The sequence below is a fragment of the Crocodylus siamensis genome, chromosome 12 (assembly GCF_052110815.1).
Source record: "Crocodylus siamensis isolate JL-2025a chromosome 12, ASM5211081v1, whole genome shotgun sequence".
In the NCBI taxonomy this organism is placed as follows: domain Eukaryota; kingdom Metazoa; phylum Chordata; order Crocodylia; family Crocodylidae; genus Crocodylus; species Crocodylus siamensis.
This window is the reverse complement of record NC_143406.1, coordinates 30,412,368-30,431,924: the sequence shown is the minus strand read 5'-3', so window position 1 is coordinate 30,431,924 and position 19,557 is coordinate 30,412,368. Positions and strand designations below refer to the sequence as shown.

The 19,557-nt window shown below is 41.6% G+C and overlaps 1 protein-coding gene across 5 annotated transcripts in view; it reads right to left on the bottom strand.

Moving 5' to 3' along the window:
- The window catches only part of CLEC16A (C-type lectin domain containing 16A), a 188,080-nt gene that overhangs the window by 68,736 nt on the left and 99,787 nt on the right, over positions 1–19,557 (bottom strand). For all 5 annotated transcript variants that reach the window (XM_090023182.1, XM_090023177.1, XM_090023180.1 and 2 more), the window contains exon 18: positions 17,234–17,354. In XM_090023182.1, coding sequence (XP_089879308.1) covers positions 17,234–17,354 — 121 coding nt within the window. The remainder of the gene's footprint in view (positions 1–17,233; positions 17,355–19,557) is intronic.

The following is a 19,557-nucleotide window of genomic DNA, read 5'->3' as shown; positions in this document are numbered from 1 at the left end:
ATATAGAACATTAGTCATATTATAACTGATTTGTTATTATAGCAACTTCTCAGTAAAAAAATGATACTAGTTGACCACAAAACTGTCAAGCTTAGTGTTTCCTGCTAAATAATACATTTGTTAAATGCCACCAGCATAGACAGTAAGAAAAGAATATTGTACATAGAACATTAAGTTTTGAATGATGTAAGAGACTTCCACTTTCGGGAAAGATTTTAGCAACTGACTGTTCCAAAAATAACTCAATTTTTCCTTTATAAAATGTTTTCTTTTTAAAAACACACTCCAAAACAAATGCTAAAGTTTAATGTTTAATTTGTTTAGCTAGATCTGGCTACAGATCTACAAAGAAGCAAGAAATCAGATCAAATGGAATTGAAGTTGGGAATATACTCTAGTCCAATGTTAACAAACAACTATGTGAGAGAGTCAGATAATATCTATCCACACGTTCTTGTAAGACCTACATTAAAGAGACTTCAAACTTTAAAATCTGAGTCAGAAAAAATACACAGTCCCTGCACAAACAGTAATGAGACACAATCACCCATAGAACCTGCCTTGTAGACACCTGTTAAATTATATGTAATCTAGCTGCATAAGAATAACTGAGGGGATATTCCAGTTTTGCACTGAATGGAAACACTGGTGCATAAGAAAGGTTGCATCAGTGAAGCAAGAAAAGGTGTGGGTGAAAGATGCCAAAAAGAGTAGCAGCAGCAGTGGGAAAGGAAGACATGAATAAGATTGAATTCATCCAGGAAGTTCATTCCAAATTCTAACTCTCCAAGTTTTACCAAAATGGTTAATTCTGATCCATCCATACATGATAGTACAGAGAGAAACTGTTTGAAACACTTTCTTGTTGGAGTAAATTCGCACTATAAATAAATTATATTTCTGTTTAGCAATTTTTTCCCCTTCTTGGGAGCTGGGTTTCTCAATTCCAAGGCTGCCTCAAAGGGGTGGTAGCTAGGTGAACACTATGACCTTGTCTGGTCTCTGAAAGAGTCCCCTGAAGCCAGCCCATGCATGACTGACAAAGCATGGAGGAGAGGGAGGCCAGGCTCCTTCCTACTTTGATACTTTGGCCTTTTAGTTTGTCATCTTCTCTGATTATGCATGCACCTGATAAGGAACTAGCATCCAGTTCCACTCGAGAGGGACGCTACCTACTGTTGAGGAAAACCAATGTAACATGAAGTTTCATGCAGAAAAGCAGACTGTCTCATCACCAAACACATTTAATGGGGTAAAAGCCATGCAGACAAATGTTCCTCTACCCTCTCTCTTACTCCTCCAAGGATTTAAGCATTTCCTCTGTCCTCAGTACCGCCTGCACAGCTCTGAGCACCCCCAGAGGTACTCAGCCATTCCCTTTTCAGTCTTTCCAGCCCCCACATCCATAAATCTCCATGGCTGCTCATTTGGTCTCAGTCTCCAGACTCTCTTCCCCAGCCGCTTGCTTGTTCAGCCTGCCTTGCCATTGTCAAGTTTATCAAAGGGCAATTTCGCAGGTTACACTTAGCATGTGTTAAATCCACTTAAAATGTGAGCAACTGTGCATTCAAGCAGTATAACACGTACTAAGCAAGTCTGTATCATAGCACAGTTACAACTTTTCTCACTTTCCTCACCCAGCTGTAACAATAGCCAGGGACCTCTCTGCTCTACCAGGCCTCTAGGTGGGATGAGAAAAAAGTCACACGTGCCAAGAGAAAGGGTTTTCAGGTTCATCCAGGAACTTGTCAGGTTCCTCTAGGGGCTGGGTCCAACAATTAGCTGACTGTCAACCCCAACCCCAACACTGCACTGGGGCCAGTTCAGTGCCAGGGCTGGGACCCACAATCCAAGCTGTGCATTAGAGATCATAGCAAGCATTACCATGCGACTGCTCAGAACATATTCTAACTTAAATATCACACAGATTTAACAAGTACTAAGTGCCCTGTGCAACAAGACCCTTAGTCTTTCCTGGACACCTCTTCAATGTTACCTACAACATCCACCTTTTTGTTGGCAAGTCAGTAAAGCTATTCAAGTCTCTGTTGATGCTGGAGCTCCATCTTTTCTCCTGCACATAGCTAGCCCTGACACTTTACCCGTTATTCTCTGTGCACAGGTTGATGATGCAAATGAGTCACTCAACATTATAACATGAACAAGGTTGACACAAATATTACAATAAAAAACAGTCTGTAACAGATGGCAACTGCATATTTCTGAAACTCAGGAGCTAGAATTTGTCCCAAAATATGAGGAAGGATAATTCAGTATTATGAAATAAACCATCTTGGTAGGCAGTTCTTACATTAGAGTATTTTAGCACTCTAACTGTTTACAGCGCAAATAAAGTTTTGTTTGTGGACACGGAACAGATGAGAGTCGATAGTACTGTAGAAACACTGGATGATACCCTGTTGCTTTTAACTTGTTCAGAAATGAGTCAGACCACAAAGGTAAAGGAGTTAAAATTTCAACAGATAAGTACTTATAGCAAAGCATCACACAGTTTTTAGAGCAAGCCACAATATTAAGTGAAAAAGTGTATGCTAGATAATAAAATGTACATGAAGAATTAGTGTATGATGAATTTCCCCATGTTTAATGAAATATGCAAATCCGTTCCAATTCTCGAGTCTTTAGGAGTCAAGCCCATGTGCTAGACAAAGTTAAGAACTTCCAAATCCTAGTTTCCACATATATTAATGTGGTCATGGGAAGCTAACAACATCTATTATAATCATTACTGTCACTAGTACTTGAGTACGACTACTACTGATACTGGAAATCAGTGTCCACATGTAGGGTTCAGGAAACATGCCAGGGCAAGTTAGTATCTACATTCCCTCCTACTGTTGGCCAAAGTGGCATGATGATGTTATGTTGCTCATTCTGCTTCCTTCATAGCAGAGTACCAAGCTCACCTATCATGGCCCATATCCTCCCAGGACATTAAATCCAGCCTGGCAGACTATACGTGCCACTTAACGCAGTCCTTGGGATGGCTAACCTTCCTACTGCCTTTTTCAAATTCGCTGTACAGAACTCTCTTAGGTAGTCAATTGCTGTCCATAAATATGACTTGGCTGACCCAGATCATTTGCCTCCAAGCTAGCATAGCTTCTATGCTTGACATGACTGCCAATTGTAGTACTTTGTTGTTAATAGCATCCATTACCCAACCTATAAAAGGAGGGAACCAATATTTCAGTGCTATTGTTAGAACAAAGGTGTTTCTAAAGAGGTGCCTAAATCTTTCAATTGTTTTGTATTAACCTTTTTTTTTAAAAAAAAAAGAAAAAGAAAAACCAAAAAAAGACCACTGTCTTCTAGGTGTTGCTGATATTTTTATGTACATTTTCTCTTGGACAGTTAAGAACTGAACAATAATTTTAGCACACAGAAAGGTGTGCTTCTTAAAATTTTAGTACATTAATTCTAATGTACATTTAGTACATTAAGTCTAAATTAGTTTTAATTTATACTACCTCTTACAAAATTGATCTTAATGTGTTAAAAAAAATTTTTTCAAGTACATTTCATTAAAAATAACTACAACAAGATAATTGAGCATGCTGACAGTTGCTCTTATCCTCCTACACATTCTCTCTCAAGCATTTTTATACCCTTCATCCCACATCTAAAAAGAAGGTAACTTTAAGGCACCATTAGTTCACATTGTCACTACAGTTATCAAACTGTTTTCCCAGTAACACAAATATACTTATTCGTTGTTCATACTTGTGGCTAAGTATGAATACCTTAGACTATCCTTTATCCTACTAGATGTTCCAAGAAAACAGGATACCACTTTCTGAATACAAGCAGTTTCTTTAGAAATGAAGTGTCAGAGCTAAAAAACGCATGCACACATTTGTGTGCACACACACACACTGAACCACACAATACCTATAATACCAATAGAGATCTGTTTTCATCTCCCCACTTAGTTTGTGCTTATTAAGACTAGACAGAGAGCTTGAACAAAAGGATTTTCTTCTCTTTAGGCTATTGCTATCACAAATTTAAAAATCACAATCTTTGCTAATGTAATGAATATGCAGCCTGGTAACTGATACATTTCCAAGTTTAGCCATTTAGTTTGTAGGCCTCAATTTTTGGGTGCCCAAGTTAGATGCTTTATGCTGCCAGAAGTGTTAAAACTGCCATAGGAAGCTATGTATTACTTGAGGTAAGCAATCTCAATTAACTTAAACTGAACCTCCAAAAAAGGCAAGCATATGAAGCTAAAGACTTACTAAAATCACTGGTATTAGAATGGTTTATTCCTATAATAAATATTTTCTCACATTTAGTGGTATAAGTTTCAAAAAGAGTACCCCCAGAATTTTACCAAAAGGGGGTGGTGGTACTCCTTTCATCGCGCCATTCTAGCTGGTTGCTACAAAACCCACCCTGGGCATTTACTGGAACAGCGGTAAACAATTCAACATCAACAGAAGTTCCACATAATATAAACTTGGATTTAATGGACTGCTTGAATTCAAGATAAGCCTCTCTTCTCTTTTTCTGTTACAACCAGTATGTTCCCTGGAAGAAGTTATTTTCACCAGCTGTTATGTTTCCATAGGAAGAACAATTTGATTTACTAATGATAAAACTAACAAAACTACTGCCTACTGCTAAGAAAGTCTGGTCTACACCACTCCATTCAGTTCTATGACACTGTGCCTCACCAGCACTTTAGAACTATTTCTGCACTAAAGTTGTTGGTGATATCACTTTATGTTTGGCAACACATCACTTAAGCATTCAGAGCTGCTCTCATTAAATAGATGACAGCATATTAATAAATTATTCTGAAGCAGGAACTGAATCTTGATTCTCTTATTAGGTGCTAGGGAAGAATGGCTGTGGAATTAAGAAAATAATTCAAATCCAGGGGTATGGATCCTGTTAAAGAATTTCAACACTAAATGATAAAAGTTAATGAATGCTGGATACTTATCTCCTTAAATGTTTTTAAAATTCCCACATTTCATTCCCAACTCTTCCACAGGTTTCCCCTGGCTAAATTTTCACTAGCTTTTCTCCTGAAACTTACCTATTACTAAAACCAATTCAGCTCCTCCTGTGGCCACCATGGTGTAAACAGCAGTATTGACTCCAGGTAGCCATCAGCACTTTAGCCACAATGTCCTATAACAATTTGCAGAGGACTGATGTTTTACTAGCAGCTATTGAAATGGTCACTGTCCATGTCATCAGCAAAATGAAGGTTAAAGTTCTCAGGTATAAAATTAAATAAGCATGGTGGGAGAAGACATCCTTGGTGTGCTCATGTTGATGTTGCTAACCACTCTGCAATGTTGCTGTCAAGCAGGACCCCACTTCTTGTCTGGTTGTAGAGTTCTTCCATAAGACATACCAAGGTGGGACTGATGTTATGCTTCTTCATTGTCAACCAAAGTGCTTTTTGCCAGACCCTGTCAAAAGCATTTTTAAAAGTCTGAAATTATGATGAAGTTTTTTGGTGGTTGCAGTACTTTTCACACATGATTCTAAGATTGAAGATCAGTTCTGTGGTGCTTCTTCCAGATCTGAATCCAGCTTGTTCTTCAGCTAATACAATCTCTATTTGCAGGTTGAGCCTGTTTAATATTATTCTAAGAAATACCTTACTTGGATGATGAGAAATTAACAACCTTCATTTTCCTGATGACACTGATCTAATAGCTAGAACTGCAAAACAGCTTAAGGAAATAACCAAAAGACTGCATAAGACTACAAAGAGATATGGAATGGGAAATAGTGTGGAGAAGAACAAAGTAATGATAATATCAGCTAATAGCAATAATGATGCATTAGTAAAAATTGGTAATGAGAAGCTAGGAAGAGTAACACACTTTAAACACCTTGGAGCAACCATCACAGAAGATGCACCAGAAAAAGTAGTAAAAAGAATAGCTAATTGCCATTGGACAACTAGCAAAGCTGAAGAAAATCTGGACCAGCAGGAATATCACAATGAAAATGAAACTTTACCTACTATATGTTGTCATTTCCACAACTGTCTTTGACTGTGAGACCTGTACACTCACTGAGGCACTGGAAAAAAGTGACTGAGACCTTTGAAATGTGGTGCTTCAGAAAACTTCCACGTATACTCTACACTGCACATAGGAAAAATGAATCTGTGAAAGATCAAATCAGACAGAGGTCGGCAAATACGAACCCTTACTTGAAATCGTAAGAAGAAAGATGCACTAGTTTGGACAGGTAACAGGAGGGCCCAGTACCCTTGCCAACACTATTCTGCAGGGTCCAGTGGATGGATGAAGAAGAGAAAGACCTAGGACAAGCTGGACCACCAATATCAAAGACTGGACGAGATTAAAACTGACTGATTGTACAAGGATTGCAAAAGACCGGGAAGAAGGGTGGAAAGTTACTGCTATATCAAAGGTGCCCCAGCAGTTGGTGCGCCCTCAGAACTGAGTGACTGACAAATTGTCTGCTTCCGTGCACCCAACTGTGATCACCACCTATGTTTTCTATGCTTCACTGTTAAGAAAAAAGGTAGCATAAGACATCTTTTGTGTCTCCATTACTTCATCTGTAAGTTTTGAAAAAAAATTTACTTTACCACATAGGGATGTGGTAGGACTGGTATGCATGAAAACATGTAAGGTTCCTTAGTACTATTTTAAAGATACAATACCTTCCATGGGCATTTTGTAAGACTAGGTAAGCCTCAGTCTCTTGGCACCAAGTTCTTTGGAGAAATAATCCACTGTACAATTTTATCCAAATATATTACTCCAAACTAAACATATGCAATATCAGCTCCAATAAAGAAACCAGACCCCAGAAATTGTAATACAACTTCCATCCCTCCTTCATTTTTTTCTTCCACTATCTTTGGATATTGCTTAAATAGGAATTTATAGGGATGAGGCAAAGTTTGAACCATTTTTCACCAAATTCCACCCTGTGGGATAGTGAAGAAAGGGACAAGAATCTGGGATACTATATAGGATCTCTCTCTGTTACTATAGATCCATGCACTACAAGATCTTTCTGGACCTTACTGGGTAGGAGTAGCATATGTTGGGTAGAAGTAGTGGATACACTCACCTCACAAAAGGCAGTCACAGACTACTGAAGTTTTAGTAACTGTGACAGTAAGGCTCCTTTTCCTTCCCACTCAAGCCACAACAGCACACTCTGAAGCAGCAAGATTAGGTTAACCCAAGGTTATATTTTCCCTACCAAACCTATAAAAGTTCAGTTTTGCCATATTGCTAAGATGCAGCTGGAGTAAAGTGAGACATGCATTAAAATGTATTAAATAAATAGTACAGTTCCAGACTATGGACTTGTCTCACACGAGACCAGCATCTTGCAAAGTGTGAAGACTGGTGAAAGGTTTCTCATTTTTCCCATTCTACTGAATGTAGCCTACAAAAAAACCACAAAAAACTATAGTTCTGCCCTTTCTTGCTTCATTGTTATGCACAAAGGCACCACAAAGTAAAGCTTTTCTGTTTTTCACTGGAAAAGTTTACCCTCTTAAAAAATAGGTGACTGGAGAATTAGTAAAATGATGCCATAAGAGTCAGAACACTGAAAATTAAGCAATGAGGAGGAAGAAAGGTTTACTCAGCCCAAGTCTCTGGTTTTCCTTGTCTGGGTGAGAACTTATTTATTTCTATTTCTATCATTTGGAAGGAAGTATTAAAAGCTTGGAACCTTCTCTGCCACCAAGTGTTTTCCACCCATTTTCTATTAACCTGTCACTATAAATCTTCCAAGACTTTCCAAACAAGTTCAAGAAAACATTCCCAGTATTTTGATTTTGAACATACTTGAAACCTTTATGTATTAAAAAAAAAAAGATGGCCCAAACCAAATTTTCAAATGCTCTGAAAGTTACCCCTTTAGAATACCACCAGACATTTATTGACTGGAGAATGACAACAGATAATACTTTCTGTTAAGAAGCAACTAAAAGCAGGCTAAGAGGATTCAAAAACAGACATAAGAATGCTCCACAGTCACAGAATGCTCCTACCTCTGAGAACTGGAAAATACAGTGTTAAACTCATCTTAAATTTACTTACTGATGCAAATCTGAAACCTAGAAATTCTACATTCAGAAATTAAAAAGGAATAAAAAATCCTGTAAGAAGTTCTCTCAGATTTCGTGATATAAAGAAAGTAATGTGATCTTAAACAAGTGCTCGTGATTTATTCATAGGGCAAACAAAAAGACTACAAAAATGAGGCAAGTAAAACTGCAAATGACTTCAAGGCAATAAAGTTCCAGAGCCAGCTTGGTTTCTTTTTTTTGGCCATCAGACAGTAAGTTATTAATTTTTTATTAGAGAAGAGGCCTGTTCTATATAAAGCTTTATCTTTGGTAAAGAAAGTTCAAAAAGGATACGCTCAAGGAGAAAACTGCAGCCAACATTCACCAGACTTTTAATGAGTTCAGTGATTTATAATACTTCATGCTAGCTTTATTTATTTCAAGTGGGTCAGAAGCAATCCATTGAGAAGCCCTCTGGAACGGGCTTCTTAGACCTCCTCCTCAACTCCTGTGTCAGTAATTTACATGCTTAATTTTCATTCACAATGCTTCCTAAAATGCATTAATATCCTCCAAATTCACTTAGACACCAAAGCAAACTCGACAAAAAAAGTTTTTAAAAAAGTGAGGATTATACACTGGATAACAAGATTTCTAATTTTCAATAAATGTTAATACATTTAAAGACACTGATGGCACTGAGAGGTGAAATGAGAGGAACATGTACTGTTCCTGGCTTGCTACAAACTGGAGCTATTTTCTTTGTGAAGGTACAATAACTATGTGAAAGGAGGAATCCAGTAAGTTTAGAGATCTGGCTTGTCCTTCTCCTGTAGGTAAAAGGAAACAGCTGCTAGCATAAACCATTTGGAACCTGAACTTGCAAATTGGATGCCAAGCTTCCTGACTGCCAAGGGTCCCACCCTATCTTCCTCTTTGGAACAAGAAAGTAACTGCTATAGAATCCCTCCCTGGACAATACTTCCTGCTGCAGCAAAATTCAATGAGAAAGGCACAGGAAAAGGGGACCTGGAGGAGGTGGCAACTGAATCAGATGGTATGGCCAGTCGCAATGGCGTTCAGAACCCACTAGCATAAGCTAGTTTGAGACCAGGCAGACTGGAAACCAGACAAACTATTGCTGAAAGGAGGAAGGCACCAAAGGTGTCTGTAAGTATCTCTCAACCATATGATGCCCACTGCATGCTGTGAGGCAGATAATACAGAGGAAGAGTGCTTGTACTTAAACTATTGATGTTTTTTGGGTGATTCCAAAGATTGATATGCCAGTGTAAGGGAACCAAAAGAGTCAAGATTATGTGGGTGGAAATGGGACAGATACCTCAATATAGAGCCTCCTTAGCAAAGTTGAATCCCTTCAGCCTGGGGGAATATTTCATAGTTGTTGTAGCAAGTGAGGCAGTATCAATACCATATGAGCCACCTGCAGACATTTTTTCCCCCACTGCCTGCCCTCCTGAGATGAGGGCTAGAAGGGACTTCTTCAGCTCTCTTGGCAGAGATATATGAGGATACTGTATCCAGCAAGGAGAGTTTGATCTGAATTACAAACTGGTAGAACAGTAGGATCACTCTCTTTAAGTGGATCTAAGTATTTTGGCTCCTTGTCTTTTATAGCCGGTCTAAGCCAGGGGTGTCAAACTCATCTGACTCTGCCGGCCAAACGGGGGTCACTGAGCTGGTTCTATGGGTCAGATCAGGACTGACCTCCTGTGCCATCTACAGCATCTGCAACACTGGGTCCAACCCAGAAGGGGCTGGGTGTGGTAGGGTGGACACAGAGCAAACTGTGAGAAGATGGTGTTGGGGAACTGGATAAGGCTGGCGCAGGAAGTTGCTTCACATCCCACTTCAGGTAAGCCACAACTGGGGATTTTGACACTACAGTGGAAGTCAGAACCAGGCAACTTTTTCCTCTTAATTTCAACCAAGGAAAAGGGAAAAAATTAATGAGGAAACTAAGAAGGCCACCTATAGTGAAGATGTACCTACAAAGGAAAAGTTATTTTTGTTTTTTACAAAATAATGGAAAGTTACAAACAACAGCAAAAGACTGGAGTAAGCCTTTAAAAGGAAGTCTATGATCAAGTTTTGGCTGTAAGCATGAGCCAAGGCAGCTGAGAGAAAGTGAGAAGCAGAAAAAAATGCATCTTTATTCCCCCAAAGACCCTCCCACAACAATAAGGGGGTGAGACAAGGCTACGGTGTACCTTATGGGTACTCCCAAGGCAAAAAAGGGGTCTCTGATCAAGTACGTAAGCCTCATGCGCACAATAAAGATGAGTATATAGACAATCAATCAAAGGGGAAACTATTAAGATAAAAAATCTATAGGAACTTAAGTAAAATTTAGAATTTCTTTTTTTTAAAGTCACATACTAGAACCATTAATATTGGAGTTACCGTATTTGCCTAACTACAAAACGAAGGTTCCCCTCCCGCCCCTCCATCAGCATGTGGGGAAAAGCACCTCACCTTACACTTGGATACAAGGAAACCTAATTAAATACATTGCTTGTTATTAAACTGCTGCCAAAAGCAGTGTACGCTTAGTAACAGACACCAACTATAAGTTGATTAAATGTTGCCAACAGTGACCATGACTATAAAACACATGGCCCATATTGGGAAACATACTAATGGGAAGTATGTGTGCACGTGTGTCCCTGTCCCTTCAAATAATTAAACAAACAAACAAGAAAGCAGGCAATTGCGCCCCCAAGAGGAATCAGCAATAAGCCTAGAGGTACTGTAATACCAGGCTGGCACTTGGAGAGACCAAAGGTAAGCTCCAACACCCTCAATACCCTCCCCAGGCACCAAAAATGCTAATAAAAAAAAGTTAAGCCCTAGAAAAAGCAGACGTTCCCTCCACAGGAAAAACTGGCACCAGGCCTGGCAGTACTTCAGTACCAAGGAACCTAGAGCCAGTACTTACACCCTCTCCTTGGTGCTAGCGGTACACTGATAAAGACTTTCTGGGTCAATAGTGATGACGGATTATTAATGAGCTATATTGGCCAATACCAATCCAATTGCTGATATGCAGCCAGGCAGCTTAGAGAGGAACATCCAGCTGATAAGTCTGGTGGAGGGAAGGGGTGCGGGGGTGGAGGAAGATCGAAGCCCCTCCAGTGAAGGAGAGAGTAGGGCTGGGGCAGGGCAGGTGCTGCAGAGCCAGGGCGGGGTGCAGGATGGAGCTGTGGTTAATCGCGGGGGGGGGGACCGCTGCTGCGCTCACCTTTGGGGAAGCATGTGGGGGGAGCCCAAATCTGTTCACAGAGCAAGGTCAAGCTGCCGCTGCCAGCAGCACTAGGCTCTTCCTGGTGAGGGGGTTGGGCAGCAGCGCGGGGGTGGGGGCAGTAATTAACACATGGAACCTTTGTGGGGGGGGGTACACACATACTGTGCAGTGCTGACCTGTGGAGGTAACTATGGCTTGAAAGGATTGTGTCTCTCCTAGGGCCTAGGCCAATGAACTATATGGTAAAGCACAAGCCTTTTGGTGTTTATGGGTTACCTGTGCTAAAGCTTGCAGCAGTTTCCAAAAAAGGCAAAAATACATCAATTTTTTTATTAACCAAGTCTATGGGTATTTTATTTTATGCAAGTTACTACAAGAACACTTAGTTCCCATCATGTGTACACTCTAGATACCACCCCCTCCTCCAAAGGACCCATGTGCTAATTACCATCCCCCCCATGATTGGAAGCAGATGTTGTTGTAGTAATTTTACGCAAATTACTACAGGTATGTTTAATTCAAGATTAATGTTTTCAGATTTGCCCCTAACCCCCCATGTGCTCAGGGACAGTGCGGGAAAGGAAGGAGGAACTGCAGGGAAAAGTTGGAGGGAGGGGCAAGACTTATTTTTCCTGCTGTAGTAGTGAGGGAGAAAAATTCAAGGCAAACCTCCAACAATTCAATTATATACCTGGATTCCACATACAAAATCTAATTATTGAGTGGTCACTTATATTCAGGGTCATCTTATATTAGAGTAAATACAGTAATTAAGATAAGCCAAGAAAGGCTTAAGACCCTCTGCTCCCTCTCATTTTACTAGAAGATGCTGACGCTTACTAGTTTGTAGATTTCTCTAGACCCAAGTCACACATTACACAAGGTAACCAAAAATCAAATGACAGTTGTAGGCAGAGATCCCCGAATGCTGTGTCTACAGATGTCAAAACAGTAATGTTAATGTCTCAGTGTTTAGCTCTAAGCATGCCCTTTAATCACGACCAGAGATAGAAAGGGGAAACAGAGACTTCACTGTTGGGGAAAAAAAAATCTAATAAATATGAAGTACATTATAAACCACTACAGGTGAAGGAGGACAACCATGTCTGCTACTTTTTAACTTTTTAACTTTCAGTTTGCAATATCTGAGCGCAAAAAGTAGTTACAGTTTGAGACATTTCTGGCAGCAAAGCTAATCTCCTGTTTCCTGAATTTAGGTTTTTCCTTGACCATTATCCTCATCACCAAGGTTGCCATCTATTCAATATTTTTAAAGCTGTTACAGGTGCAAGCAAAAAAGAGCAAAGAACAAGGGGAGAGGGAAAAAACAACATAAAAAAAACCAAGGCTTAACATGACCCAGCAACATCACCAGTAACCATGGGTGGATCCAGGATTTTGGAAAGCAGGGTGCAGGAGCAACAGCTTGTGCTGCTGGGGTGGCTGCACCCCAGTTCCCAGTTTCTTCTCCCCCTCCCCACCAATCAGGGCAGGCAAGTAGTCAGACTGCACCACAGGAGCAGCAGGGGGGTATTTTTAAGTCCTTCAAGTACATAAAGAATCTTCTCTTCCCCCTTCCACCCCTATGCTCAGCTGTACATTCCCTGTATACTTCAGAGCCACTCCTGTCCAGCTCCAGCCAAGCTGCATGTGGAGGCAGGCAGAGCTAGAGAGAGCAGCAGCAGCAGACAGGTTCCTTTCCCCGCCCCCAACACCTTGTTCCTGGGCTGGAAGCAAACATGAAACACAGGGGGAACTGGGCAGGAAGAAGGGACCCACCTGCTGCTGCTGTCCCTGGTTCTGCCCAGCTCTCCAAGGTACTCAGCTGCAGCGGGCAGGTGCAGCTCTGGAGATGCCTCCCTCCCCACCCCTGTGACAGCAGCAGCAGGCAGGGGAGGGAAATGTGCCCAAATGCCTGATTTTTAAATTTTCAAAGGCTGGCAATACCCTACTACTGCCTAGCATTGTGTTTATATATACCAAATTTACAGATAAATGTACCTAGCTAAGAGGTAAATATTTATCTTACCTGCACCTTGAAAAATATTTCGTAAGCACTGGTTGCATCAGGTGGATCACTGCATATTATGTGTTTGGACAATATGAGAGGCCCCACCAAGAAACTAGTGACAAAAGATGCAAACTGGAATAGATTTTAGTTGTTTCTCTCTCTCAAGTAAAAAACAAACAAACAAAAACTCAGAATCAGCAGTAATTCTACAGAGACTAAAAAAATTTGAATTTAAAGTACCAGATTAAAAAAAAAACAAAAAAAAAACCACTCTTGAAAATATAAAATTCAGCTCCAAACACAAAAATATTGAAATAAAACAACATATTTATTGTACAATTTATTGTAATTCTAATATACTGTTCCACAACCTGATTATGAGTGTTTTGTAAATCAGGAAGATTACAGGAATACACATTAAACCATGTCAATGAGCATTACTGAAAATAAAAAAATTGCAGGAGACAGGTACCAATCAAATAATCAATATGCAGGAAACAACTACATCAGCCCACTTTATAAGTGGGAAAGAATATTGTGATTTGATTTACTTTAAGAACACACACTTGAATCTTGAAGTGACTGTCAAATTTTTTCTGTTCATTTCCAGTTTGTTTAACAACTACAGTTTCCCACTGTAGAAATAGCATGTTATTAGTCTACTTCAGCAGAGCAGACTAAAAAGCCAGCAGCAGAACAAAAACATAACTCATAAGAAACAGAAAATTATGTTAATTCTGTGCTTTCATTCTCTTAGAGGGTCACCAGTGCAATTCAACGTAAGTGCAAGATTTTCTGCACCCAAGTACATCTGACAAGAATGATAGGAAGTTGTACCAACTATTAGAACAGAAATCATATTACCCCAGTAGTAAGTTACACACTTATGGCAAAATAGCTCATGAATACAGACCAAATGGGTTATACTTTCATGATGCATTTGACTTGAACTATTCTCATTAATTTACCAGAAGTCAAACAATGCCAGTCACTAAGTTACTGAACACAACTCAAGCGCAATGAAATAGGACATTAAGAAGTGTATGCTTCTCTGGGATCATCTCACCCATTGAAGTTAACTTAAGCTGGGATCATCTGAGTGCCAGCCTGGTATTGAAGTTAAATTCAGCTTCTGCAGAGATCTCACACACACACCCCGCCCCTTCTCTGCACCCAAACCCTAAAAACATGTCAACTAGCCAATAACTTGCATATTTTTTTACTATTTATTACATAATTCAGTCGGCTAACTGCTAGAACAGCATCTTGCCCCTTCTCAAACCTCTTACCCTTGTTTTGCCATCAAAATTAAACAAAATGTACTCAAAGGGCTGAACATCCATTACCATAGAGCAGGTGCTCCCAGGTCCATGCAACTCCATAGCAAAGACAGATTTCCTTACAAAAAAATTAAGTAATGTGGTTTTAATTAAAATTTAAAAAACCTCTATCTAATATTCTAGCTGCCACTTTAGGTTATAATTAGTTGTAATATTAGATCAGACCAGTGAGGATTACACCTTCATATTAATCAATCTATCCATAAATATAACATTTACCTTGAAGAACAACGTAGCTAAAGCAGAAGAGTCTACACTAATTCAGACCATAAGAAACCAATAGCTTAAGGAATTTTCTTTTTCTGATTTTGTTAAAAATATAACCAAGCTCAAAGAAATCAAGAACTTCTTTATGCAACTCATATTTTGCTTTAACATTATTACATCACAAGGGTGATGTGCCCAAGGGTCATACCCAAGTGTAGGTAAGCTGTTTGTAATGCTAGTAATAAATACCATTTAACATTCCATTTTTTGAAGAACTTTCTGAATAAAAACAAACAAAAAACACTCAGTGCTGTTGTCAAGCTCTGGAAATCAATGAAAAATGTTATGTAGTTGGAGGTTTAAAGACTTTCTTTCATTCTGGTAACCAGCATACTGGGTACATCAGCACACGAAGAGTGCTAAAAGTGCTTTTTGGAAAAAAAAAAAATACTTTCAGCATTATCTCAAGTGCTGTAACACTTTCCCAGAAAAGTTGTTTTTCCAATGCCAGGTAGGGGTTGCAATACTAAAACCATAGTGTCAAATGGAAATTCAGTCTCAGGTTTCTCTTGTGTCTTATATTGTATTGGTAACGGAAGAGTTCACTCACTGGCTGGTAGGGCTGTACGAAACTTCAGCAGCTGTTCCGTTTTGGAGGTGTTTCGGCCCATTTTGGTACCCGGCACACCAGATCCAAAATGAAACAGAAAGCTCTGAAACATCTCTGAAACCAAACCAAACCACACCATCTGAAACGTTTTGGAAAATTTCAGGGTTTCAAAGCTGGGCTTGCAGGGAAACGGAAACTAAGGAGGAAGGGGGTGGGAATGCCTCCCTTCTCACGACCCACCCCCCGCCCAGGTTGCTGCAGTGGGGGGGAGGAAGGCCAGCTCGGGGACCCCGCCCCAACCTTGCACAGACCCAGGAGCCCACCCTCCCTCTGGCTTGGCTTCTGCCATGGGGTGAGGTGGCAATTGTGGAAAAAATCCTGTGCAATAGCTGCTCTGATATTGACACCTGTAGGTGGCCAGTGCCTGCGATCTCTCCCTGAGGTCAATTCCAATCCCAGTGCTCTGGGGGAGGGATGGCCCGCACCCCCTGGGAGGAGTCTGCCACAGCGCCACAGCTCTCCTGGGGGGCACAAGCCCCTAGATCTGCAGGCAGGATGACAGCATGCTGCTGCTGCCAGCAAGTGATACAAGCTTCACTTTGAACAGTTTGAGATGCAATTTCATAGAAAACCCTGCACCTATGTCTTCTTGAAACTTGGCAGGGTTCACACCCTTAGAATGGGCTACCATCCCTGCAACTTTCAACTGAATCAGGCAAGAAATGATAAAGTTCTAGGCATTTTAGTGATCCCTATTATAGCATATGGCTGAATCACCAAAACAACATCGAATCAATATGGAATAGTGATTTGAAACACTGAAATGAATCACTGTCCCTCCAAAACAGCCAAATCTAAAACCAAATCAAAACATAGCCATTTTGCACAGCCCTATTGGCTGGGACTTGAAAAGGCCTCAGCAATGAAATGTTGCAATGTATTAAATCGTATTTAGGCACCTACCTAAATTGTGGCAGAAGTTTGTGGTACAACAGCACTCCAGCTCCCGCACCCCCCCCCCCCCTGCTGAATGGCCAAGAGGCAATTAATGCTTGCTAACCATGTTAAACAGACACACTACTTATCAATTCTTACTAAGGTAATGTCTGAACCATGAAACAAATATTCAAATGACTATCTGTAATCAAGTAAAACTGATAAGGTCTTTGAACTTTTATTACAGTAAATGTAGCATCAAATGCTTCTATTACTATATTTTTGTATGTTATCAACCCCCTAACATGTTCTGCAGTTTTCATTAAATTTAGAACTGTGTTGCACTACTAGCTAAAAACCTTCCAAGTTGCCCTTAAGAATACAGGGGATGTGGGAAGGATGTTGGTGCTAAATTTCATTTCTCTACCACCCTTAACTTTTGTCTGCAGCCTAAAAGCATGCATATATGTTTCACAGGAGTTGAAGATGAATAACCAGAGCAAAAAGGTAGGTAAGAATGAGGTAGTTAAGAATAAAGCGAACTGTGACAAGAAAGACCACTCAAATACTGCAGCTACCAGCATGCCTAGCAAAATATCCAAGGAAGGATCTTTAAATACTTTTTTAAAAAGATTACCAGGCCAAAGACATATTCCCAATCTAACCAATTTCCAAACCTAAGTTTAGTAAAAAGACCACCCTCATTACACAGATGTTTAAACAACTACCAGCTTCCCTTGTCAGTTCCTCAGATAAGGCAGACAATTTATATAACAGATGTTAGAGTGTGGAGGGAAAACCTACTTACTCAAGTCCAGAACATCATCTGTTTTTATTAGATCTTCCTCCCTTGTCAGTGGTAACTGTGTTTCTGGTTCATCTCTCAGATGCAGTGACAGTGAACGCAGCATGAAGAAAACTCTAATCGCCTAAAGAAATTAATAATAAAACATTGTTTAAAATTGCTGCACTATTCTGAAGATATTTAAGCCTGCAGAAAAAGTATTCAGACTCTAAAAAGAGTCTTATAATCTTAATACATCTTTGGCCCTACTTAAGTGTACTCGGTCTACTGTTGAAACTGAGAAAGTATCTTAGCATACTTGTTTCTCACCACCCAGAAAGGGACACACACCAAAGATTCTACATATAGTGGCAGAGAACAAAAGGTACGCTTCTACAACCTAGGGTAATGAGGCAGGTGACATTAAGTATTTCAAATAGGGATGCAAATTAGAAAACTTCAATTTTGATATATGGATTTATTTATTTTTTAATTTTAGGTGATGCATGGAAGACAAATAAAAGCAAAGTTGTGGACTGGCACTTGGAGACCTATGTCCACTGTGGACTGGCACTTGGAAACAGAAAATGCACGTTCCCATATTTTGTATCAAAAACCACTAGAGTAACCAGATATAAATGGCATTTTTTCATCAAAACTTCTGACTCCCTGAGCCTAATGTTTTTCACTGAAAAGTCTTAAGGTACCTATACATGTGTTCCAACACGTTCCAATTAGAACACGTTGGAGCAGTCGATTAACTGGAGTGTTCCAACCAGACCGCAGTACGCTGGAACGTTCTCTCATGTATATAGTGCCCCACATCTCAAAATGGCAGCGGGGGCGGGGCGCTTTAACTAAAGCTCGTCAAACGAGTTTTAGTTAAGGCATCCCCACTGCCATTTTGAAACCTGGGATACTGAATAAAAAAAAGTCCCAAAAGCCACTCTAATTAAAGAGCTCTCCCCACCCCCACACTGGAGCATGTGTAATAGGCACCCTTAGCTTCCGTTCTAATTCCTGCCAATTCCAAACAAAAATTCTTAAAGAAGTCATATGCCAGAGACCAAGAAAGCTTAAGAACTTCAGGTCTTAGGTCAGGGGTGGGCAATTATTTCAGGCAGAGGGCCACTTACCCAGTTTTGTCAAGCTGTCAAGGACTGTATGGGTAGTCCCGCCCCTTGACAGGAGCCTCGCCCCCGGTCACCATCTTGGGACCAACATCCCAGGGCAGGGCGCAGGCTGGCAGGGGTCTGTGGAGCTGGGCTGGGCTACACCACCAGGGAGAGGGGGGGAGCTGGCCCAGCTCCATAGAGTCCCTGCCAGCTGGGACCCTGCATCCCTACCACCCTGCTCTGGGCCCTGCTGGCGTTGGCCCTGTGCTCCCACACCTGCTCACTCCCAGTGCCCCCCGCCCCAGCCCCGTGGTACACGTGTTGGGGGGGGGGGGGAAGCGCATAGCCCGGCCCCCCTGCTCCACAGCAGGGAAGGAGCTGGTGCGGTGCATGGGGAAAAGTGGCTCCTTGCCTGCCTTGTGGCTGGCGCTCCCTGTTGCAGCCGCTTGCAGCCCACGTGGGGCTGTACTGAGCAGGCACAGGCAACCCCAGGTGGGCTGTAAGCGGCTGCAGTGTGGGGTGCCAGCCACGGGGCACGCAAGGGGCTGCTTTTCCCTTGCACTCAGCACCAGCTTGTAACCCACCCCCCACTGCCAGCTGGGCCCCATGCTGGCTCTGGGCTCGCCCACTGGGGCTGTGCCGCAGTAGCAGCAGCTGCGGCTCCCCCGCTTACTGTGCCGGGCAGCTCCGCAGCCTACCACGGTGCAAGCTCTGGGTGGGCAGCAGCAGCAAACGCTGCCCGGAGCCAGCACTGGGCTGGGTTACAAGCTGGTGCTGAGCACAGCGGAGGAAGCCACCCCTCACCCGCCCTATGGCCAGCACCCCATGCTGCAGCCGCCCGCAGCCTGCATGGAGCTGCCTGTGCCTGCTCAGGACAGCCCCCACGTGGGCTGCGAGCTGCTACAGCAAGGAACACTGGGCAAGGGGCCGTTTTTCCTCACACTCCGCACCAGCTCGTCTGCCCTTCCCCCGCCACCCCTTACCTGAGGTTCTGGTGCCAGTGCAGCCACGTGGTCCAAGGCCAGAAGCCCCTGCTGGGACTTCTGGCCAGGGGGGCAGGGCCAGGCAGGCCTGGCTGCTGCGGGAGCCCACTGGGCTTTCCCTGGGTCCTACTGCCTCTAGGTCCTGTCATCTTTGACAGGAGCCAAGGACAGATAAATTTTAAATTTTCAAAAAAATTTTTAAGGGCCCTGCAGGCTGGATAGAATGGCCTCATGGGCCACATCCAGCCCA